This window comes from Dufourea novaeangliae, unplaced genomic scaffold (genome assembly GCF_001272555.1).
Source record: "Dufourea novaeangliae isolate 0120121106 unplaced genomic scaffold, ASM127255v1 scaffold76, whole genome shotgun sequence".
Lineage (NCBI taxonomy): Eukaryota > Metazoa > Arthropoda > Insecta > Hymenoptera > Halictidae > Dufourea > Dufourea novaeangliae.
This window is the reverse complement of record NW_015373950.1, coordinates 759,412-784,330: the sequence shown is the minus strand read 5'-3', so window position 1 is coordinate 784,330 and position 24,919 is coordinate 759,412. Positions and strand designations below refer to the sequence as shown.

At 33.1% G+C, this 24,919-nt stretch overlaps 1 protein-coding gene across 1 annotated transcript; it reads right to left on the bottom strand.

The window, feature by feature from the left end:
- Nucleotides 1-2,784: 2,784 nt before the first annotated feature.
- LOC107186147 (1-phosphatidylinositol 4,5-bisphosphate phosphodiesterase-like) lies at nt 2,785-23,741 on the bottom strand. Its single transcript, XM_015573959.1, has 20 exons — nt 23,571-23,741; nt 22,628-22,687; nt 21,975-22,115; nt 21,803-21,882; nt 21,564-21,699; nt 20,072-20,172; nt 19,828-19,994; nt 18,262-18,472; nt 17,261-17,519; nt 14,733-14,918; nt 13,126-13,303; nt 12,366-12,523; nt 11,185-11,388; nt 9,829-10,027; nt 7,959-8,129; nt 7,741-7,881; nt 4,873-5,047; nt 4,568-4,771; nt 3,329-3,575; nt 2,785-2,853 (listed from the first exon to the last, which is right to left on the bottom strand). Exons 1-20 carry the CDS (start codon nt 23,739-23,741, stop codon nt 2,785-2,787), a joined length of 3,258 nt encoding a protein of 1,085 aa, XP_015429445.1.
- Nucleotides 23,742-24,919: the final 1,178 nt, after the last annotated feature.

The window sequence follows — 24,919 nt, the reverse complement described above, 5'->3', positions numbered from 1 at the left end:
GGAAATGATAGGTACCTGGGATGATTTGAAACAACTTTTTTTTTAGCAAAAATGTTATCAGAGGCTTCGTTAATGAGATATTAACGAAAAACAACGACCAATCAGAGAGCGAGTCTGCCGGTCGAGTTCCCGCGATAGTGTTGGCTACCAATCACAACGCGTAGCCAAGGCTACCGCGGAAGCTCGGCCGGCAGACTCGCGCTCTGATTGGTCGGGGTTTTTCGTTAATATCTCGTTAACAAAGTCTCGGACAACATTTTTGTTAAGAAAGAATTTATTTCTAATCATCCCAGGGGCCCTACATTTCCGGGAGTCTAAGCTATTTTGGGTCACCTTTAGTGCAAATTTATAATACTTGGTACAATAACAGGAAAAAAATGTTATATAACATGATGTTACATAACATTTTTTGTGTCATACAGCAAACTATATGTTATCCATTATGTGTAACACTATTATTAATAATGAGAAGCGTAATGTTATACAAACTTGTTATAGACTTCTTGAAAACGTATAATCTTGTAACAGGTTATAAAAACGTGTTGTATAACAAGGTTATAAAACAATTTGTTATGTAACACTGTTTTGCTACATAGTGTAGATATAGCCACAGACGAGATATCAGAATAGACCTAATATCTTATGGGACTTGGTGTCCCACGAAAATCACACAGATTCGAGTGCACTCTAGATAAAAGTTTCCGACTTCAGGAACTACGTTGGACACCATAATGACGCACAGCACACACACACTCGTGACTGCATATAGCGATACGCACATACATTATTGCCCCGGTTTTTTTTTCGTTAATAACGCATCGAAATTTTTTGTTGAATAAGGTTTTACGCGAATAAAAATATAAATACTTATTTCAAATAAATAAATTTTTATTCGATAGTATCATTTGTTACAAATTCCGAATCATTATTAACGGATCAACACATTTGTACTACAAAACAGAGAAAATAAAACATTTATTTGACTGTGTACTTGTGACGCAAAATGAAGGTAAAGTTTTTTATAATACGTATTAACCCTTTCGCGTCTATGGACGAGATATCTCGCGAGTCTTTCCATTATACTATACTTAATAAATATGTATTTTGAGTTGAAAATATTGATAAACAGAGATGCGAAACATATCGTCCAAAGAGTCCAATGAACGACATCGATTAGCGAAATATCTCGTCCGCAATTCCAGGAAAGACAATCTTTTATGTTTTGCGATATGGCGTTCTTGTATTCGGGCACATTTTAATCCAAAAAAGGTCAACAAACGATTGAAAATTGCTTGTACAATAATAATTTATTTTATTGGTCTATCTGTACAATACATAGTCTTTAATATTTAACTGAATTGTTTCATATAGATACTTCACAATTGACGAGACAAAAGCTGTAGTTTTTGATTTACTAATGCCACAGGATCTGAACATGCCTTTCTTTCATCTTAGGTCCACTATTACTTTCGACAAAATTTTCGAATATTAATGTTCATCATATAAACAGTGAAAGTAATAGTATTAACGGGATGGGCCACGTGAAGGCGTGAAAGAAGGTCTTTTCCTTCCCCGAGTATGCTCAGTGTTCAGTTATGTATGTACAAATCCGTCACCGAACAAAAAGATTGAAATGAGCAAAGAAAAATGTATTATTGTTTAGTAATCATTCTAAAAGTTAAGAAGAATTATGAAAAGAAACTTTTAGATCAGAAAACGAATAATGCAACGCTGAAAATACTCCGAATCGTGTTAAGAATATAGAACTGAAGCAATAATACAATTTTTGCAATTAATACCGAATAATCTGAAAACAAATTAAAGAATTGGACAGTGGGGAACCGTCGAATGTTCAGTATTATCCAGCCTTTTGCTACACCAACGACCAATCTAGCATTCTCTAAGGGTTCTTTAAAGTTTTGAAGGTTCAACGAATATGGGTTTTAATTGTGAGCAATTTTTTCAAGCGTTGACGATACATCAATTAACGATTCTTCTCAGTGCCTATAGAGTTCAATAGCTGCGAACGAGTTAAGTGCCTTATTAAAGCGAGTACAAAGAAGAGAGTTTATTGCACGTCAATGAAATCCTTGCTCCAAGTGCGATATAGGCATATAAAATCCGCAGTCTGGTCTTCCATAACTAAATCCGTATGAAACCACAGCGTGACGGCTGTAGTTCAAAATGTTTTTGTTCGAATTAGTGTACGGTAATTAGGAACCGACGATGTACATAATGTATTATAATTGTACGGATGAATAAAAGGTTTCATAATCTTTCTGTGTTTGTGTTTGAAACTCGCAAAGATTTATTATAATTACATTAATAAAATTTAACGATTATATTAAATGTAAGTTTGTAACATTTAATCATACTATAACAATTAAAATTACTAGATGTACAATTATAAATAACAGTTTAGAAATAAATTATCACAAAATATGTTAGAAAAGAAACGGTTGAAAACAGCTTCTGGAGAAAAGGCTTCTTCAAAATTCTATTTTTGGAATATCTCACATACAAAAACACATTCAGCATATAGGAGTTATTCGGAAACTTACAAGTAACATTTAAATTCTGTAAAAGAATATCAAACGCACATATAAACGTACGTATAAACAATACAAAATGTCTCGAGACGAAACTGTGTATTAAAGAATGAAACACAGTGAAATGCATTGCAGAATAAGGAGGTAATAAGGTAAAGATACACAGAAAAACCATTGCCTTTACCTCGTGTAATCAAAATTTTCACGTAGATAACCGCTAGCTAAAATTCATGATTCAACAGTAGAATTCTGTTTTAGACGACAAATCAAGTTCAATCGCTTCATTTTTGTACATTTCGATGGTCTGCAACAGAAAGTAACAATTAATTCAACTTCATTCTGGTGCAAGTAATTCGGAGATATATATGGTGTCATGTGACACTTGTGTTACAAGAGGGAGGGGGATGATTTTACATGAAAAAATAAATCGAAAATATAGAATAAAATATTTTCTTTCGAGACTTCGTTTTCGAATAAATTGACTTTGAAAATCTGCTGGATAGGCGTGCAATTGAATAGCAATTGGCTAGCGCGTCTGTTCATCGCATTCTGTTTCTACTTACTACGACGGCGAGTACACGCGTTGTAGATTAATTTTCAAAATCGATTTTCTCGAGAACGAAGACTCGAATAAAAAGATGTTATTCTATATTTTCGACTTATTTTTTCATGTAGAGTCACTCCCTACCCTATTGTACCATTAGTCACACGACACACTGTATTTAATGACGTAAAACATGAAAGGAATAGTTCCATGAACGACAAAACTTTAAATTTACCATGGTAATTTCACCGTCAAGCTCGGCCACCTGTTTCTCATGCGATTTCGTCAGCTTCTCCTTTTCGCGGCCCTGTTTGATCTGCACGGTTTTCCTTTCCTGCATGAACTTCTTCGTATTTTGCTCTTTCTTCTCTCGAAGTCTACGATCTTTGTCACCCTTCGATTTCAACGCCTTGTCGTTCATCACCTCCTTCGCAGTTTCTACTGATATTTTCACTTGATTCGCGTTCATATCTTTAATGTCCCTGAACACAATAAAATGGAAAATACTTTATAGATTTGTATTTCTCAAATTACTCCGTGAATATGCGTCAGTTCGTATCAGTGGTGGGAAAATTTTACTGGAAATCATTTCCAATAAATAACCACTAAAATGATTTTAATAGTAAACGACAAATAAATTTTCTATATGAAAGAAAGTTCTTTCAATAATTTCATAGATAATTCTTCTTGCAATTCATATTTGCAAATAGAAAATTATGTTTATTTAAAATGAGGTGATAAACTATTTAATTTATTGACACTAGAACTACCACATCAGTCAAAATGACTGGTTTTACAATTTCATTTTAAAATTCCTACTTCATATTACATTTTTTTTCCGCAATGATGTGATGAATTTTGCAGCGATAACTGAAAGTGTAATATAATGAATTTTAATAAATAATATAATGAATCGAAATAATTTTGAATCATGGTTACTTATACCAATACCAGTCATTTTGACTGGTACTTCTCAAAATGGAAAAGTATCCTATAATCTGTTTACTGAATCCGAAATCGTTTATTAGATATTTAGATAGATTTATCGATGTTTGGTTATGAAATTTTATCGGACGCCACAATATAAACATAAACATAGCCGTAATGTAACGTAACATAGTCATCGATGTCGTTTCACGCGGTGATTCTGTATACCATAGTCATTGGAATAGGAGCTAATTCTTTAATTATTATAATTATATTATTATAGTTATTATAGTCGTTATTATATAGTAGCCATAATTCCATAACGTGGAATTCCATAATATGGAATACAAAAATATTCTATTAGTACGTATTTTTTAAAGACCAATCATTTTGACTGGTTTTGGTAGAAATAGTCTTAACTGTTGGTAATTCTAGTGTTAAATGCATGCAAGTTGAAGTTTTCGAGTCCCGTTCAGTGGTAGCACATCGACGACTAATTTCACCGTAGCGAAAGGGTTAAAGAGACACCACAGTAGTATGTACGCACTTGTCATGTTTCGCCTGTAGTTGCTTCACCTGCGCAGCCTGTACAACTTCGATTAATTTTTTGAACTCCTCCCTGGCTGCCTCCGTCTGGTTCTTCAGCATTTCCCATTCTTCTTTTCGTTGTTTCTCCACCATGGCGGACCATTGGGTGGTCTGTTCGCTTATTACTTTCTTCACATTGGCGTCTTGGAGTAACGCGTTTTTGCTGCGAATTACGAGATTCGTCATTGCCAGCCGGGATTAAGGGCGACGGTAACTACAGAAAGGTAATATCTAGTCATGCGAAAGAACATTTCAATTACGTACTCCTTCCCCTTCACCAATTTATCAATGGCGGCGCAATGGTTCTTCTGCATCGTCTGCCGTTCCTTCAGATGCTTCTTCCTCAACGTGTCCAATTCCTTCAGCTGCTTTTTACCCATCTTGAACGTTTTTTCACGTCGCAACGACTCCACCGTAATCGGATCCGGTTTGAACTCCTCTGGGAATTGTGCGGCGAATCGATAGAAATGTAGATTCGTAATTTTAGATAGATTCGTTAAATAGATAACGACAAAAATACATTAAGTAGGAGAGTTTTATCGACGACGAGACATTGTATTTTAACCGTGCATCTTGTAATTTTTCCTATCAACTATCGGATAAATGATTATGCATTTCAGATTCCTTAACCCTTTAACGGTGAAATTTAATTCTGGAAATGTGTAGCATCACTGTTCTACGCGAGTTACCGTATATTATCGAGCACCCGTTATAAGCGAAGTAAAGCGAGATTCATCTCGAAGCTATTCGAGAAGTTTATTTATCGATTGTCCCGAACTGTTACTCGTTAAACGGCCCCGTTCCTCCCCCGTTATCCGATCGTCATGAGTAGACTGCGGACTTTATGCATTTATAGCTCATAGGGCTCTGTGAATTACAATAAAAAATAAAACTTTCATCGGATCAAATGATTTTTCTGTTTCAGTCTGAACCCAATAAGATACTTCAGAGGAAACATACATTTTTACATTTGCTCCTGTCTTAATAAATTACTTTAGAAAATGTTATTTTGCATAAAAATCCACAGTCTAGTCATGAGTATGATTATTTAAAGGGGAATTCTACTTTGACAACCGAAATAATTAAGTTATCGTTAGGGTTTTTTTCCTTCGTAAATACAATATGTAATCAAATGTATACATATATTCGTTTAAATAACGAATAATACAGAAAAATCAATTCTATAATCATATCTTTTAACGGATACTGAGACAAATTTGACAAACATCGTAACAAATAATATTTTTTCTTCTAAACCAAAGAAACTTTAAGAAAAAATCATTTATTTTAATTAACCCTTTTGTTTCTCTTGTTGCCATATGGCTGCGTATTCTTAATTACGAAATAAAACATTATTTATATGGCAATATATCATGTATGTGGCACAAATTTGAATGAGCTTCAATTCAAGTGTTGTTATAAATACAATAAAAACTTACGAAACTCTAATTTCGTTCAAACATTTCGAGAGGGTTTATTGATCAAAGTTAAGAAAAATTGAGGTTATATTATGTATAATAACATTACAATGGGACTTATTATACTGCGTGGCATAAGTATAAAATCACCCTAAAATTTTCAATAATTATGTATTCTTGTTAAAATAAAAACGAACCATTTTTTTCTATGGAATATAATTTATCCTTTTTTGTAGAAACATTATTTCTCAACACGATTTCAGACATGCCATACTGGTTCGTTTTTATTTTAACCAGAATACATAAGAATTGAACATTATAGGGTGGTTTTATAGTTATGCCACGGACTGTATGCAACTGTGATAAAAGTAAAAAAGTTGCCAAATGACAACGAATGAAAAATGGCATTAGACGGTTTCAAAATGTAAAAATGTTCTTGTGAAACATTTATACGTTATGTAATATACACAAAAATACAACAAAATATTTCTTTGGTAATTTTTAAATAATTTGGGAATGAAAGGGGTCAAAACGATGTTCAAAATGGTGTCCATCAGCTGTAATACACTCGTGTAAATGGTTAAGAAACAATTGCTTAGTTCCATTTATAACGTCTACACCGATGGTTAAGCATGTAAAGAAATTTTCAATCGAACAGCTAGCAGTAGAATAATCTAAGCTGATCACGTCTCGTGGTCTATCCTGTATATCAGTATCATAATTTTTACACTGGGTAGGTGGAGAAATGTCGATAATTGGCGCCATCGATAGTTGTCGATTGTTGGGCCATCAGCTATCGGTAGTTATCGATAGTTATAGGTAGATACCACCAGATACAAAATAAATGAACTTATGTATGCACTTATGTTTGCTTGCTTTATATAAAATTGTTGAATGAAATTTACATCTCATATAATCATTAATTTTTATACTAAATTTATTTACTAGTAAACAGACAATTAGTTGCGTCTTTAAAACTTGTATGGATTCTTTTTCTATATTTGAATGAAATCTTCTAATGTGATCTGTTAAATTGTTCGTATTACCGCTAGTCTTATATTCCTTGCCACAAATATTACATTTAGCTAGTTTTTGATCATTTGATCTTTCAAAATACTTTTAAACGAAAGAGATTATACTTTGTTTTTGAAAATACAGAATCAATATTCGATTCATTCGAGTCGCTATCTTCACTTTCATGTACCCGTACATCTTGTTATCGCTATTTTTATCCAAGATTTTCTGAGCTATCTTTCTCTACAAAATGTTTATAACACGTATAAAAATAAAATATAACTTCTTATTATTTTTTTTGCTATTATATTCACAAAATTTTTCCATTGTAAAAGAAGAAACTAGAATAAAAAACAAGACATAACAACGGTAATAAATTGAAGAACAGATATTCAACATACAAGCAACAAATCACTCAATTAATTAACAATGCATAAAATCTACGTGCAGGCAAAGATTACTATAAAATGTTTCGACATTGACGGTAAGACTAAGAGTAGTATAAAATAAATGAAATTCATCGCCCGAAATGATTGAAATTTAAAAATTCGCAGTACTGTCTCCACTATCGACAGGAAAACTAAACTATCGATAGTTTTCGATAGTAAGTACTATCGATAACTAGGGATAGTACTATCGATACTTCTGCACCATTAGCTGTCTGGGCGTTAAAAGTTTAAAACTGTGTGTATGTATATACCCTTTTTGGCCTCCTCCTCCTTCTTCTTCTTCGCCTCGGTCTTCGCGTCGGTCTGCTCGATTCCAAGCCCTTTCATCGTCTCCGCTTGTTTCTCCGCTCCCTTGCTGAACGCGCCCGGATCAGAGAGGGCGGCCATGAAGTCTGCAAGCGTGTTTTAAGCGGGGTCAGAGAGTCATCGAAGGCGCTACAGAATATCTATTTTCGCATCGAGTTAATACCTTCGAATCCATCGGGCACGTAAATCTTCAGCTCGATGTTGCAGAACAACATCGGCAGTGCCATTGGGAAATTCGCCTCGGTCTTCAATGAGATATGTCTATATCCGGCCTGAAGGCCGTCCAACGGTAGGATACGTTGACCCAACAGTTTTCCGGACTCTTCGTACACGCCTACGTACGGATGATAGTGAAATGATAGTGAATATTTTTGACAAGTTGCGGTGTAAAAGAAAAAGAAATAGGGTTCGGAACTTTAACATTAGAACTATCGAACCCGTCAAAATGGCGGATTTCAGATTTTTTATGTTACAATTACTGAAATCCTAGAGATACTTTCATCCGAATTTATGTTTACCTCTAATTTTTTATACACTTTATATTATAGTATACTAAGTTATATTGTATTATACAGTATAACTACTATACTATGAAATCTATTCTGCGTATTTGCGGAACCGAAACGACTATTTTCTTGACTCTATAGTGACGTATTCAAGCATCTGGACAGTTTCCTGTAACAGAAGATCTTCAATAGTCAAACGGCAGCTCCAAATGCATTCGAAGAATTTATGTATTGGCTCCAGGAATCCAGACTTTTGCACGATTGGAATAAATAAGCTCTTTTCTGGTTGGCAAAAATGAGTAGAATCTAATACTTCCTATTTCGATTAATAAAGTACACTATGAGCAGAGATATGTTGCTTTAAACTTTAAGGAATAGTAACCGCAATTGTTTTTGCACCAACATAATATTATATTACAATACTGTTATGAATCAATATGGATATAGAACTCGGCCAGGATTTAGGATAAATATTTACTACTTCTTTGAAGTCCTCTCAAATGCTGTAAAATGGTGCCAGCATTTAGAGACACCATATTTCGGTATCTGAATAAAAAATATAAAAAATTAAAATAGTAAAAGAAACATATTTGAACAGTTTTCAAGTATTTGGAATACAAATGAATTTTGGAATACAAAATTTTATTGAGTTTGCAGAATTTCTGTGTTGTAAAAATTCACCATATACACCTTATTATAAGACTATTTAAAAGACTTCCTAAAATCAATTTTTCTTGGATCAAATTTTGTGGTAATATTCTTAAGTCTAAACTCTAGTACTTGAATCGAATTTTTTATTCGTGCAGTTTTCCTTTCTTCAATAACAAAAGAAGTTGAAAATTCATGCCGGAAACTACAAGTTTGAGTTCAAACAACCACCATTTTGTAGAATATTGATATTTTCAAAACTGGCTTCCATAAAAACCAGTTCAATTTGTTTACGTTAATATAAAATTAAATAAATTTGTTACAGATAAAAGCCTATAGAGATATATTTGGTACCGCAGAAGGTGTTTTGATGAAACGGGTTATAAATAAATGGCAGCCATTTTTTTCTGTTGATAGGTACATATATAGCTCCATTTTTCAGAAATTACTAAGGAAATAACATGTAATAAGATGTATATGTTGAATGTTCAATAGATAATAATTTTGCATATACGAAAAACATTTTTTAATTTCCCTCCTATTTAATAACTCAAAGGTATGAAACCCCTTAAAGGGTTAAAGTGGTTTAAATCTTTTGAAGGTTACTCGGGAGGGTAATCTTGATAACATATGTCAAGGTCAGGGTTATCGGGTGTGAGTGCTTTTCGGAAATTTATCCTAACATCTTTAGGATTTAGTTAATAGAAATTCGACTATTAAACAGACTTTCGTAATAGTGTAAAATACATAATTTTGAATATATGTGAATGTATGTGAAAAAATGGGATGGTGATACTTAAAAATGAAAATGAAAATATTGATACAGGTCCTGAGGAAAGGCAATATAAAATATAATAGTTAGCAATCATTTTAAATTACCGAATCGGAGCACAGCCAAATCCGGAAGCACAACTTTTCGGAAAAGGAACGGCTCCTCGTTGTAAACAGGATTCAGCCCGTTCGCTGGGACCATTCGCGTTCTGAATTCCTTTTTGATGGTGTCTGCTGGCAAACCATACATATCTACTTCGACGTAGGTGCCCACTTTCTTGTCAGACAAGAATTGACCTGCTATCACCTGGCGAACAGGTAAGATTCACTAAGAATTACTCTTCATTTATGTTCACTAAACTATACATTTAAATCAATCCCCGCAAATATCTTCGAAATCGGTGATAATACCGAGAAATGTTTCAGACCAAAGTTGAATGGTTTCGAGGGCGAAAAAATTTGATGCAAGTAGTTTTTCTGTAGGTGGACGCGCAGAGGACATATAAAGGTCACATTTGTTATTTCGAATAAAAATGTACATTTTTCAATGCATTAATCCACGCAGCACGTTATTTGATCTAAAAAAAGTATTAAGTTATTCTTATACAGGGTGTCCCAAAACAGTTGTAAGTGCTTATAAGGGGTGACTCCTGGGGTAAATTGAAACAACTTTTTCCTTAACGAAAAAGTTCTGCTAGACTTTGTTAAGGAGATATTAACGAAAAACTCCGACCAATCAGAGCGCGAATCTGCCGGCTGAGCTCTTGCGGTAGCGCGTAGCCAACGTTATCGTGGGAGCTTAGCCGAGAGACTTATGTTCTGATTGGTCGGGGTTTTTCGTTAATATTTCGTTAACAAAGCCTCGGAGAACTTTTTCGTTAGGGAAAAAGTTGTTTCAAATCACCCCAGAAATCACTTCGTTTAAGGACATACCTATTTTGGGACACCCTGTATATGACAAAATACCATTAGTTTAGGAGATATTTTAATTTAAAACCTGCGAAGCGGTACTAACACGATGTTTACCTTTTTATAATGGCTTTTCGGTACAAATAACTTCACATTTTTTTTATAGGAAATGACGGGCTGCGTGGACTAATACATTAAATAATATATGATTTCATTCAAGAAAATAAATTTGACCTTCAAATGTCCTCTACACGCTCACTTACAAAAAACTACTTACATCAAATTATTTGACCCTCGAAACCATTCAACTGTTATCTGTAATATTTTGTTGTCATCAACGGTCTCGAAGACATTCGGACAGATAGATTTAAATGACTCACCCTGTATACTAGTTATCTTCAAAAAGACTATTAATGTTTTGAATTCGTTTGTTACAATGGGAATACACATCATTCCATTGTGTTTTATCATTATTAGCGTTCCCAGTAAAAAAATTTGATCTTTTTCGGCAGTTTAGTTAATTGAAATTATTTCAAATTATAAGGAAATATTTACTTGAACGGAACATTGAGCAGTAATGACACCATCGACGTCCTCGGAGAACGGATCGAAATTTCGGTCCGGCCTCCTCATGAAGTCTGGCTTTAATAAATATCCGGTCGTTGCGTTGTATTCAAACTTTCCTTGATTCAACTGCATAGGCAAGTCAGGCGTTTGGAAGTTCAGTGCTACCATTTGGCAGCCTGCGTTCCAGAAGACCTAATAATTGAGAGCAGAGACGAAAAGTATTAGACTTGTGGTCTTTTAATGAATCTTCGCTTCGATCTATATAGATCATACCGTACAGTGGATATCTTGGATTCATTTTTCGAACTGAAATTTTTTATACAGTAATACCTTGATGAATGCAACGAACTCGGGTTTGCTTCGGAGCATTCGTGACAAGGCGGAAAGGTTTTCAGCCCTTTATAAATTTGTTTCTTGCACGCAACCGAGCCTCTGCTTAGCTTCTGTGATGGGAATAACGCTGCTGTTGTGTCGCATTCATCGAGGAATTACTGTAGTTACCATTTTGTTGAAAACTTTAAATGGAAAACTGATTGCACATAGAAATTTTTATATTTCAAGAAATATTTCTTTACACATGAAATATACTTTTGCAACGTTACAAAGAAACATGTGATGTTTCTTTAACCCTCCGTGACTCCCGTTGTTTTCACTGCTTTCGTGACCTCCTGGATCGTTTATGTCCAGACCTACTTTTTTTATCTCATAGGCTTCTGAAAAACCTGCAAAAATTCAGGGATACTTCCCTGGGTCTCTACTACACGATCCGATAGTTTTTAAACTTGAATGTTAAGAGGGTTTTTTTAATAACAACCTCTTCGTTTCGGAAATATTTGAGCGTGAAATTTCGCTTATGCCATAAAACATCCAGGGTTGTCACGGAGGATAGATCAAAATTCTTTCACAGAATGAAGAGTAACTTTTAATAAATTTTCTTTCCTTGTGATGAACAATAGAACTGCTAACGTTGAATTCAATTTTACTAAATTAATTTGTATAATATATTAATGTGTACAAGTATAATACGTATAATACGAAACGTATAATAAATTGAACATCAACAGAAATTCTAGCGGGGAGCATTTTTATAATTTCAGTAATTATAAATGAAGGAATCCGAAATCCGCCATTTTTGACGGGTTTGATAGTTTCATCGTCAAAGAATTTACCTGTGGCATGTAATTCGAGGAATCTGCTCGCGTGCCCTTCGGATAAATTCGACTCATTTGACGCTTGTTATAATTTACGAATTCTACGGAATTCGTTTTCAGATAATTCAACGCAGCGGTCTCCGAGAATGACGACATGTTGTGGTGAATGTTTTTCTCTGAAATAATGATAACGGTACGTATATATTTACCCGGTAAGTTATGTTTGTTAATGTAGAGTGGGTGATAAAATTATTATGAACAGATGGAGAAATTACATAATTTATATTTTCGATGTTATCATGATTTCAATAATAATGAAGTATACTCTTTCTTTTATTTCTTAACATATAGTTATACAATTTAACTATATTTTGGTATGTTCAATAATCAGTGTACAGTAAGAGGCATAGTTATACAATAATAAGCTACCAAATTGTGCCACCATTGATAATTTGTAAGTATAACTTGTTATTGCCGATTTATATTGGGTCAATAAAATATTGAAAGCATGCCAAGCAGACTTCAAGCAATTACTAAAAAATATTGATACATATGTTTTTTAAGAAATTATAATCGTTGTCATATGTCAGTAAAAACATAACAATATGTTTCATAATAAAGAAAGTACTAGTATAAGTGTATTTTCAAATCACTTCTTGATCAAAGTTCAAAGCAGTGGTACTTTGAAGTGTTCATAATAATTTGATCACCCACTGTATGTACAGTATTTTTACTTGCTTTATGTTAATGCAAAATAGAGAGCGATATTTTTACGTACTCTCAGCAGTCTCGAAGCTCTGGAACTTTATCGGTTGTGCATAATTTATCATCGAAGAAAGCCAAGGATGGCACGCCATAGTACTGCCGGTATACTGAATCGGCGGTGCTTCACCTTCGGCACCACCTTCGCCTGGTGGTGCTCCTTCAGCTGGCGCGGCTTCGGGTGGTGGCTCCTCCTGAAATATTATATCAGCCGATTTTCAAGGAAAAAATTGAATACACAATTACACCAAATTCTGTTTTTACACGACCTTTTTTTACACGATTTTGATTTAACACGAATTAGAAAACAAATTTCATTCTTCTTTTACACGATCTGTTTCGATGTAACACGATCTACTCAGATTTTAAGAAACAGTTTTTAATGAAAGCTTTTTAATGAAGGTCTCGAACTGGTTAGTAAATTGGGTAATCCTTTTGTCGAATATGATCCTAATGAGGAACGAGCTGAAAAGTTTCAACGAGATCTCAAGTCATTAATGACCTCTTACAGACAATTATACAGGGTGTTTCAGCTAACTTGACCACCTCGAACAATGACTTAACGGTACACTTTATGCAAAGTTTGAGGCATGGAACTGAAATGGCATCAAGGGTCACATCTTATAAGGTATATGCTTCTTTTGTGGGTGGAGGCATTTCAGAGATTCCAAGGTCGCCTTGGTTTTTTTATACCGAATTTAACTGATTTTTTGTACCATAGATCGATAAAGTAGCAAATTCTGAGTAAAAATGTGTTGATCTTTATATGTCGTAAAGTTAATGAGATATTTACAAAATAATCACTGTATTGAAATATACCAAACCCGCACACGTCGATTTTAATGAAATTTATGTGGGAGATAGTTTTCGAAAAAATATTTGTCCATAATTAAGGGAGTGATACAGCTCCCAAAGTTGCGGGATGAACATATATTTTATTGAGTATCACGTAAACCAGAGAGAGCAGGAAAAAATATTCATCTCAATTGTGTGGTTTTGAATGGTAAAGTTAGTCACATAAGAAAATTTAAATAATGTATTATTTAAAATTAAAATTTTCTATTTAATTTTCTCATGTGGCAAAATTGTCCCTTTTAAAAACACACAATTTAAAAAAAGAAACTATTTCTTATTCCTTCTACTTTCCGAGATATTGCAAAAAAATATATTTGCATCCCTTAAGTTTGGAGACTATTTATCAGCTCCTTAAAATGGACGATGGCGATAAAAGAAATACGTTTCAAATATTTGTTGGAGAACTATCTCCTCATATGTTTCATTAAAATCGACGTGTGCGTGTTCGGTATGGTGCTTTGTTAATTGCAACATAAAAGAGCATTAATAACCATTTGAAAAAATTTATTTAAATAAAAACCACACCAAAATTTCTGTTTAATTTTTTCTGCTGTAAGTTCATCGACAAAAGTGAAAATCATCATAAACTTTCGCAGCGTATGTAATTCTCTTAATGGTTCGATTGATAATTTAGTTAACCGTAGTAATCAACCGTTAATTCGATTATATTTCTTATCACCGTTGTTTTCATTGAGAATTTCAAAGATTTTGAGATGCATGGCAGAAATATTTCTGATTCGAACAGTACATAAAATCGTAGTGTTATACCTTTGGTTCCTGCGGTGGTGGAGCAGGTGCGTTTGGATCTTCGACCACTTCATCCTTCGCTTCGAATTGCCCGGAGCGGAACAACTCGAGTTCGACTTTCTCCACCTCTGGCTTCAGTCTTTTATTCTTGATTAATATTTTACGTTTCAGCGCGTTCGGTGGTGGAAGTGGATGCCCTGGTTCAAGCTGCGACATTTAATTTATGACTATAAATTAAAGGTGTATCTCCAGTGACACTCGTTATTGTTCTCAAAGATACCATATTTGACATGATTTCACGGATTTACGTGGGATCAAGAGAGCTTACGCTTTAATTTTTATAAAATTATGCCTTCATTCATTTTCCTGACAGAATTTACCGAGCTTCTCGTGTTGCGTACACGGTGCTACCTTACTAGTCTTACTACCACTTAGAGTATTTCCACCTGTTCCTGGAACAACTTGTACCACCCTCCCTGGCTGAAAGTACTTAGTTTTTGGTATTAAAGATTATTCGTGTATAGAAGATATAAAATATTTTCGTTTATTGCGAGAAAATCGTTACGAAAGATTTGTAACTATTTGAATGGAATATTAATATAAAAGCAGATACTTTTATTGGTATGTAAGATATAAAAATAAAAGGTGACACGGTGATTGAAGAAAGTGCTCAATTGTTTACATACGTTGAAGAAAATTTTCAACCGTTCGTGTTGAGTATCATTTCTTATGTTCAAAAAAAAAATAATCGCAGAATATTTTAATATTACTTATATAGTTCTCCGTTATTATCGCATTCCAGTAACCATATAACTTTCTTTTATATTTGGTAAAGACACGAATACAATTACACCCAATTCTGTGTTTTTTCACGAATTGGGTGTATTATTTTGTTCTTATTCCCTTTGAATATACCGGGTGTTTGGCTACTGGTGCCAAAAAAATATTAAGGGTTGATTCTACACGTCAAAATAGAACAAACACCACAAATGACGAAATTTATCGAAGGCTTCGTTTTCGAGTTATTAATAATTAACACTTCAGGTCAGAAACGCCTGAAACCAGGCAATCTGTGTACAAACGATAAGTACAACGGCGTCGCCTGAAAGAAATACACCTATATATCGTATTCAAAAATATAATATAGTAACACCTACACGCGAGCCTGGTCTTTTTATAACACTTCACAAAAAAGCACACGAATTGTTATACAATTTAAACTTGATTACTCGTTAAAATCCACAATGGCAAATCACAACACACACGCACAGAATAAACACTGAGACAACAGATCTCGTGAATGTTTAGGTGTTGTCTAAGTGGCATGTTGACGTGGACCGCCAAAAGAAGTTATGTCAAGATCCTTCTCGGCCAGAACTGACTATCCCAGTATCGATGCCCACCCTTTTGAATCGTTGTCTCTCCCCAGGGAAGGTTATACAGAAAAGGTTCCCTATACCTCATCCAACGAGTCGAGTCAGTAACTATAAACACAGGGAGGGGGTTGAACATTTAGGTGGGACAGGGACAGAAACAATTACTGAATCAGATTGTTTAATTTGAGGCATTTCTGACCCAAAATTTTAACTGTTAATAACCTGAAGATCAGGCCTTCGACGGAACTTTCCATTTTTAATTTTCGTCGTATTCCGGCATGTAGAATCAACTCTTAAAGTTAGAAAAAATAAAGATCATCCTGTAATCAATTTTTGGATAAATTTCCGAAATGCACCCACACCTGATGACTGGCATTCACATATATTATTACGATCACCCCCTATGTAACCTTCAAAAGATTTAAACCGCCGATTATTGGTTATTAAAATCTTATGAACAAAAAATGCTTGAACTGTCTCCAACCATCTCCGATCAGTATAATGCTTCAAACTTGATTAAAGGCAGTTCAAGAAAAAAATAATTCAGAGTTGGTTAGAGATAGTTCAAGAAAAAAGGTATCACTATTATTACCGCCGATTTTTGGTAGAATTCAACGACGAAATAAGCAAGTATTTATTCTATCAGTTTGTTTTTTAACTAGCTGTAACCAACTCAGATCAGTATAATGCTTTGAACAATATCTTTTAAAGACGCTACGTTACAAATGTTCAGATTTGTAGGAAAATTACGGTACGTTTTTCAATCTTTTTTTATGATACCTTTTGAATAACCTATAATAGGCGGTTTAAACCTTTTGAACCTTTTATAACATATATCAAAGTCATGGGTGTGGGTGCTTTTCGGAAGTTCATACCAATTTTTCTACGCAGTTTCTTTAATGTATACAAAACAATAATTTTTTACTTCCGATGCGTAAGTAAATAATTTATGTCAGCTTGTTGGTCCGAGCACTTTCTCCCAAGAGTAGTATTATATGACAGATCTATACCTGGATTTTGTTAGGTAAAGCTTTGATAAAGTGAATACACTATTCACTAGAATTCATTCTTAGTTTAATGTAGAATTAATTGTCGTTAAAAAATTGGCTTTTTTTTAAATTAGCGACAGTCCGATATAAGAATGAAGAAATACTAGGAATAAGGTATACGTACCGGATAGTCCTTTATAGGCTCTTTTAGCAACAAATCACCCAATATTTCGTCGCAGTATTTAGCTAATTTGTATTGCTGTTTGAGACAACAATGATTCTCGAAGCTCAAAATTATAGGGTACTCCGAGGTGACGAATGCCGTGTCTCTTAAGGCGTATATGACATCCTTGAAGAGAATATCGGTACACATGGCCTTGCCGTGGGTTATGATTGGCTCCTCGTCCTCTCCCTTTCCGTCCCAGCAATCGAGCTCTACGCACCTGATGGACAATGTATCTTATTGTCTTTGATACTGATTTTTATTTTTTTTTTTAAATAACTGTGTATACTAGTATACTAATTATGTTGGTTACAATGAAGGTCGTTGTATTTTCGGTCATTGCATAGAAACAATTTCAGAATGACCGTCGTTATTAATGTAAATAAAGCAAATAATAATAATAATAATTTAATATAAATATTAATAATTACAGCTATTTGAATTAAAATAGGCTTATTTTCTTGTAATATATGATTCAATATTATTATAAATACTACATTGCAACAAACCATGTTTCATTGTTTCTTCCACTTTTTCACCAGTGTTTTATAATTTTTAATATAGCAGAAGTCTTTAAATATTCCATTAATTTAAAATAAAATATGAAACGAAACTATTCAATGTATTATGTTTCTTTTTTTTTTACTTAGTTTTACTAAAGAAAAGGGTACCTCTTTTACACCTTAATTATGTGCGATCTTATACACGGCGAGTGTACAATTACTAGTGTAATTAATCATTCATAACCAATAAATTATAGTCGATTCTACAAGATGAAAAAGTTTCATAAAAGTTCATAGACAGTTTTGTATACAACGAACAGAAATAATAAGCTAGAGCAAAAAATCTCGTTGAATCATATGTAGCAATGATCGAAAATGCACGTATTTCATAAAGCTTCGAAATTGTTCACTCTTTAGGCGACACTGTAAGCTTTGTGTAATAAAAGATGGATAAATTACCTGCAGCCAGCTAATAACACTTGTCTGTACATCTCAACGGTACTTTTACCACCGATCTGCCTGCCGCTCAGATAAGTGTTATGACTCGAATTGATATAATAATGAGAGAGGGGCTGATCCATGTCCATCCACTCCTCCAATTTGTCCAAAAACACGGGGGCATTTTCGTCGGACATTAAATAACGAATGAAGCCGTCTTTGGTGAAGCTTTCTACAGAGAAAAATGTTTGCGATCACATTTTGACGCGAATCAATGCGAATATAAGTGATTCATCTGATACGTGGACATGAGAAATTACTAGTGAATAGTACCAGAAATAATTTCTAAGTCATCTACACTGTACAATAATCATATTAATATCGATTGCAAAAAAAATACATAAAGTAGATTCTAAACTACTTCAACCATCTTGTGGTAGAGAATTTTATTCATTTTATTTAAAAAATAGAAGGATATTCACTGTTTTGTGTATAAAACCCAATCTGTGTTTAATAGAAAAGTCATTATGGGTCCCTGGGTATACATTTCAAGATATATCGTGCACGTAAGAGAATTTGAAATAGAAAATGGAAAGAAACAAACTTAAATGGTCAGGTGCAAATCTTCGTACTTAGTATTTATTACACAAATCTTATGCATATTACTAGACTGTGGAAATTTATGCAAATTTACAATTTTCGATGTCAATATCTAAAAATTAAAATGAAGCATAGTTTTGAATTTTGTGTAGAATACTATGTTAATAATGACATATATATGGTATTAAACTTTATTAAAACCTTTATCCAGGGCCGTTCCTGGCCGGGGGCCAAATGGTGCACCCGCTCCTAGGCGGCAAAACCCAGTAGCGGCCGCAGACCATTTAGTATGTGTAAAATTTCAACTAATAAGAATAACAATCAAAACTTTTCTGATGATTCTCAAAATTTTAAACAAATAGAATTCAATCAAATTAATTTTATATGTAATCTTTGGAACACTACTCGTATACAAGACATATACATCCCAAACAAGCATATGATATTTAGCCATACTTATTGGATTAAATTCGTGAATTGATAATCGATATTATCAACTATAACATCCTTATTACAAACACTATACGTTAGTTTTGTAGTTATATGTAGAATAAAATATTTATCTTAAATAAAACCATTTCTTCTTTAAGGATCTTTGTTTCATTTTATGAAAATAGAATTTAGAAAATATTTCTTTTGCATAATAACTGTTAAAAACATATTTTTGTACCATATATGATGCTTAGATAAAAACTAATTAAACATACGTTTATATAGATATAAAAGTAAACACAGCAGTAATTAAATAATATTAAATTAATAAGGGCGGCCATATTGTTTTTGCACCCAGGCAGCCAACAATCCAGGAACAACCCTGGCTTTATCTTATTGAATTTTTCTAGTTAAGACATGCTATAAATGCATAAACATCCGCAGTCCACTTATTACACAATTAACTGTTTTGTAATAAAACTAAAATAGTTTAAAAATATGCACAGGGTGTTCTCCGAACCTACTTTACCAGTTAAGGGTTGAAAATCGACTTACTTGCGTTTCTCGCTTTTTCATCCTGTTCGTAATCATTAATTATTTCGGTGCACCGTTTCTCGTCGTAAAGGGGATACAAAATTTCATTGAGCCTAGGGTCCCTTTGTTTCTCATTCATAAACTGCACCAACTGGCCCAGATTGATCGTATCCGATTTCCCCTTTGTTCTGAAATATACAATTATTCATGTGCCGTTTGCTGTTACAGAAGGCCTTTAACGGAATCTATTTTAACAAATGCTTACATCGATTGGAATAGTTCTTCGATATCGTTCCGCGGGCATGTTTTGAAGTATAACGTTTTGAATTTGTCGAACGTGAAATCTTGCGGCTCAATTTTGTCGCTCTGAAATCCATTAAAACAACGATGAAATTGGTATTGCTCATGTTATCGCAATATATTTATTGCATGTAATGTACTTTAATTGGAGAACTTTTAAAAAGTTATTGGAATTAGACTAAATTTATCGGTGTACATAAATTTATACTGTGTCGTTATTATTCTCATGATATACGCTGCATAAAATTTTTGGGTATCAGTGAAATGTTGTAGACTGATCAGAAAGTTAAATGGCAATGTTTAATTTTAGTAGAGTAGAATACTTCTTCTATATCCCCTATTGTATTTTGCCGATTTCTATTTTAGATATTTATATTCTATTCTATTTTAGATATATTTACATATAATACATTAGATAGGGTGGATGCAGCGGTAAATGAACACGTACCAGTGAATGAACATTATTATATAAAACGAGTAAATTAAGTTATTAAAATGAACAGATGATTGAATATGTATTGATTTTTTTCAATTCTTTGTTTGATATTCAAATAATTTTCGCGCCATTGGTTAGAAATGTTCATTCACTGGGGAAATCTGTATTTTCTCGTTTTAATTTAATGAATTTCATTTTTCTACTTTTTCAAATTGAAATTTATACGCTATACGAAGGTATAGATATTCAAAAATTCAATTTTCATGTGCCAAATATTTATTAATATTATTATCATTTAAAATTCGACTTTAATAGTTACAAAATCTCTTAAATCTTTGGTACGTTTATCCTATATTTATATATCTCCCGTATATTCTCTTGTTGTACTTTTGTTGATTTTTATTTTAAAGATAGAAGGAACAATAATTTGAAACAACACTTCTTAAAATACGCAGATCCTTGATTATTTTCTACCACCCCTCGCCAAATGTAAGCGACTATATGTCGCATATAGTATATATAGTGATATTCATAATTTTTTATTCAGTTAACGAACGTTTTGCTTCTGTCATGTATGTCATCAGTATTCAGTAATTCATTGTCACGTGTTATCTTTTTGTACTTCCAATACATAAAAATCACAAAATTTTTGACCCTATGCACTCGACTGTTCCCTCTGAAGGGACAAAATGTATGGAAAATTAGAAATTCCGAGTGCAAAAGGTTAATATCATCTACGTTGCAAAGTTTAATAAGCAACAATAAAAACAGAAGAAGATTCAAATGAACCGCATATAATTTTTAACGTCATTTGGACTACGAAATCTAATAAACAAACGACAGAAGAAAATGAAATTGAATCGCGTGTAATTTTTTAATGTCATCTATATACCACAAAGTCTAATAAATAAACAACAGAAGAAAATTAAATTGAATCGCGTATAATTTTTTAACGTCATCTGGACTACAAAGTGTAATGAATAAATAGAAATGGAAAGGGAATGTCAGAAGAAAATCTTACTTTTCCGCTGGGTAAACCCAAGTCTGCCAGGCCTTGATAAACTAGTTTCTCAGTCTTACCAGAGGCGAAGGTTTTCGATATTACTTTCACGGGCACCTTTCCCTTTGGATCCACTTGGAAACTTAATCTCATCCAACTGAACAAGTATACGGAATTTAAATTAAAATTCTAATATCGACCAATTCGTTTATTCAATTTCAATTCAATGATAATCAGAGAGTAGTGAGGTTTATACATACTGTTTCATTAACTGCGTTGTGGGGCAAACATTCGAAGCTTTCGTGTTGTGCGTGATTTTTCGCAGGCCAGCTTGCCAGTCCTGAAGCAATGCAATATGCCAGGAAATTTGAGTTGTTGTAAATAAAAGAAAATGGGACCTGTAATTTTTTTTTTATTATTTATTATTATTACCTTGGCGGTTTTCGCGTCCGCACAGATAACGTGTTGATAATGAATGTTCGTGTAATCAATTCCGGAGCATATGGTTAAGCTTTTTTCATCTATCTGCTCCATAGTCCCGTGTTTACCCACTTTATTACATAATTTTGGATCCTACGAAATTTATTATTATAACAATCATGTCGGTATTAATCAACTGTAAAATTTCTTACAATTAACTCTCTAGACACAACCTGTATATAACGGAATAAATATTTCACGTATTTTTGTGCCTTATCATCTTAAAACAACACTTTACTTATTCCTTTAAATAGACACTATACTAATAATTATTAACAAAATAACTTTTTATACCATAAAATTGTCATTAGATTGAATCGGTTGTGTAGGTTTTCCACATATCGATTTGTAATCATGTTTGAATCCCAACGAAAAACTATAATTTTTCAAGTTTGTAAATACAAAAATTCACAAAAGGTCATTCAAATTCAAAGCAGTTGTTGAATATATTTTAAAGACACGAACACATTTAATAATTTTGAAATTTTCTGTGAATAATGTGATATAATGAAACGAAATTTAAGTATTTCTTCGTATTACGATTATGATACGATTTATCTTAATTGTATACTACTGTGAGAAATAATAATTTTAAGAACTATTACCTTTGGTGTACCACCATAACGAATATCGCTGACTTGGGCCAATTCTATTACGTCGCCGTCCTGTATAAAGAAAATTTTTAAATGAATATGTATATTGCACTAATAGTTTTGTTTCCATTTATCTTAACTTGCGACTGTATTAGTAATTATTTGGTTTCATAGAGCTATAAAAATTCAGTTTCATTAAAGCTTTAATAGCCATACCTTCTATCATGCCAATAAAATCTATATTTTTAGAATAAGCTTCTCTCTATTACAGTGATAATTAATTGGATCCGTAATAACTATTTCACGATGAAACTCATTTAGTATCTTTAATTTTGAAATTAGAAAATTACTGGAACTGATGGTATTTTGAAATAGAAAAGGGAACATAACATTAGCAAATATTATAATTAACGTTAGTACAAGTATTTTTGTAAGAATTTTCAAATGACTATCATATTAAAGGGAAATCAAAAGTATGCTTATCACATAATACAGCCATTATAATATTATGGAATATTACTAATTAATAATTCACTGAGTTTCCAGATGATCTCTTGAAGTTAAATCCATCCAACTTAGTAACAATAGTTTTTACAGAAATTAATTCTCTAAATTATTTATATTATTTATTAAATAGTATTACGGCTGTTTACACTATTTATTGAATTTTCTAAATAACCATTATATTAAAGGAAACCTAAAACTGTACAATCTTAATATAATAATTATAGTGTTATAGAATATTAATAATTCCATTAATTCTACAGATGTCCTCTTACAGTTAATGTTAAGCAATTTAGTATAAACAAAAATATTTCTTTACATTATTTACATCATTTATTCTTTCCTACCGAAGATATCGATACTGCTTTGCCTTAAATATAAAAAGGATACGTATCAGCTCCGATAATGGTGGTTCTAATAAACCGATTTGAAAATTTTGCTTTATTAGTACCTTGCCATCGCTCTTCCAATAGACAAAAAATCCATACTCGTCGACTTTAAACAAACAATTCGGCTCATATTCCGTCGTTTCCTTGTCCTCAAACCATCGGTCGAACGTCGAGCCGTTTCTCAAGAGTTCCGGTACATCGATTTGCCAGTTGAACTCGAACTTCTTTGTCATGTTTCCGGTTTATCTGTTTCGTCAGCGAACGAACGCCTTCCACGGCTGCCTTGAAGCGAACTTGGAGTTGCATGAGACTCGAATGGCGAGATTCTGTCGCGAAACTTCTGCCCGGGGTCGGCATAATCCAATTAGAGGAATCCGATTTAACGTATGAGGATTCGCCATCGTAAGCGCGGTGTTCCACTTATATAAGTTCGATGCGTGCTAAATGAATCTGGACACGCAGTTGGCTGCCCGACTTCCCGAAAACCTGGTTCTCTGATGAATCGAATATCTTTAATCTCTCTCGCGAATTTTGGTAAAACTTAATTACTACGTTAATATTTTATAGAGTACTTCACGTAAGGGTTCTCAAAGAAAAGAGTCTGATATTTTTCGAAACACATAGTAATACAAAAGTTGGGACTTATTTAAATTAATCTTTACTGAAATAATTGTTAAATTATTGTTATTAGATTATTATTTAAGCAGGAATTATTTTGTTATTTGGAAATTCAAATGACAAGAAAAATAGTTGTTTGATATATGAACGAATTAAGTAATAATAACTTTTTTACAAATAGCGACCCTCAACTAAACCCTTTACAATACTATTAGGTAATTGACACCTTGACAATATATTAAAAAATCATCGAAATCTGAAGTGGTTCCCTTATCGTAAATATTTACCGTCTGTTTTCTCGAAAACAAAGTCTCAAACGAAAAAATTTTATCGTACATTTTCGACTTATTTTTCCACGTAGAATCATCCTCTACTCGCGTGTACCACCAGTTACATGACATACTCTGTATAAGTAAATAAAAAACCGATAGTGAGAATGTAATAATAATAATTTATTACAGTTACGAGAACAATTACATACTAATCTGCTCGATACGCTTTTCTTACGGTCAATCGGACTTTGTACGTTGTTTTTCTGTTTCGCAAATGTTTTTATACACGACGTAATCTTATCATTAACGGTGCTTATTACGTTTATCACGTGCTCGATCACGTTGCGGTTAACAAGCTTATATACGGTCACTGTTTATTACTTTATCGACGTGGTCGCCTCATCGTTTGCGACTCACATCTTAGAAATATACAATAATTGTGATAAAATCTTAGACATTTGTACTCGTTCTTCTACTTAACGTTGTCTATCTATGTAACATTCGATTTATTAATCGCAGTG

Excerpts from the sequence above, each read along its gene's own strand:
- LOC107186147 (XM_015573959.1), bottom strand. The coding sequence starts at position 23,741 with ATGACAAAGAAGTTCGAGTTCAACTGGCAAATCGATGTACCGGAACTC. Across the intron at positions 18,473-19,827 it reads TGAAAAAGCGAGAAACGCAA|AAAGCTTCACCAAAGACGGC; the intron begins GTAAGTCGATTT and ends TTTTCTCTGTAG. Across the intron at positions 3,576-4,567 it reads CTACAGGCGAAACATGACAA|GGACATTAAAGATATGAACG; the intron begins GTGCGTACATAC and ends TATTGTGTTCAG.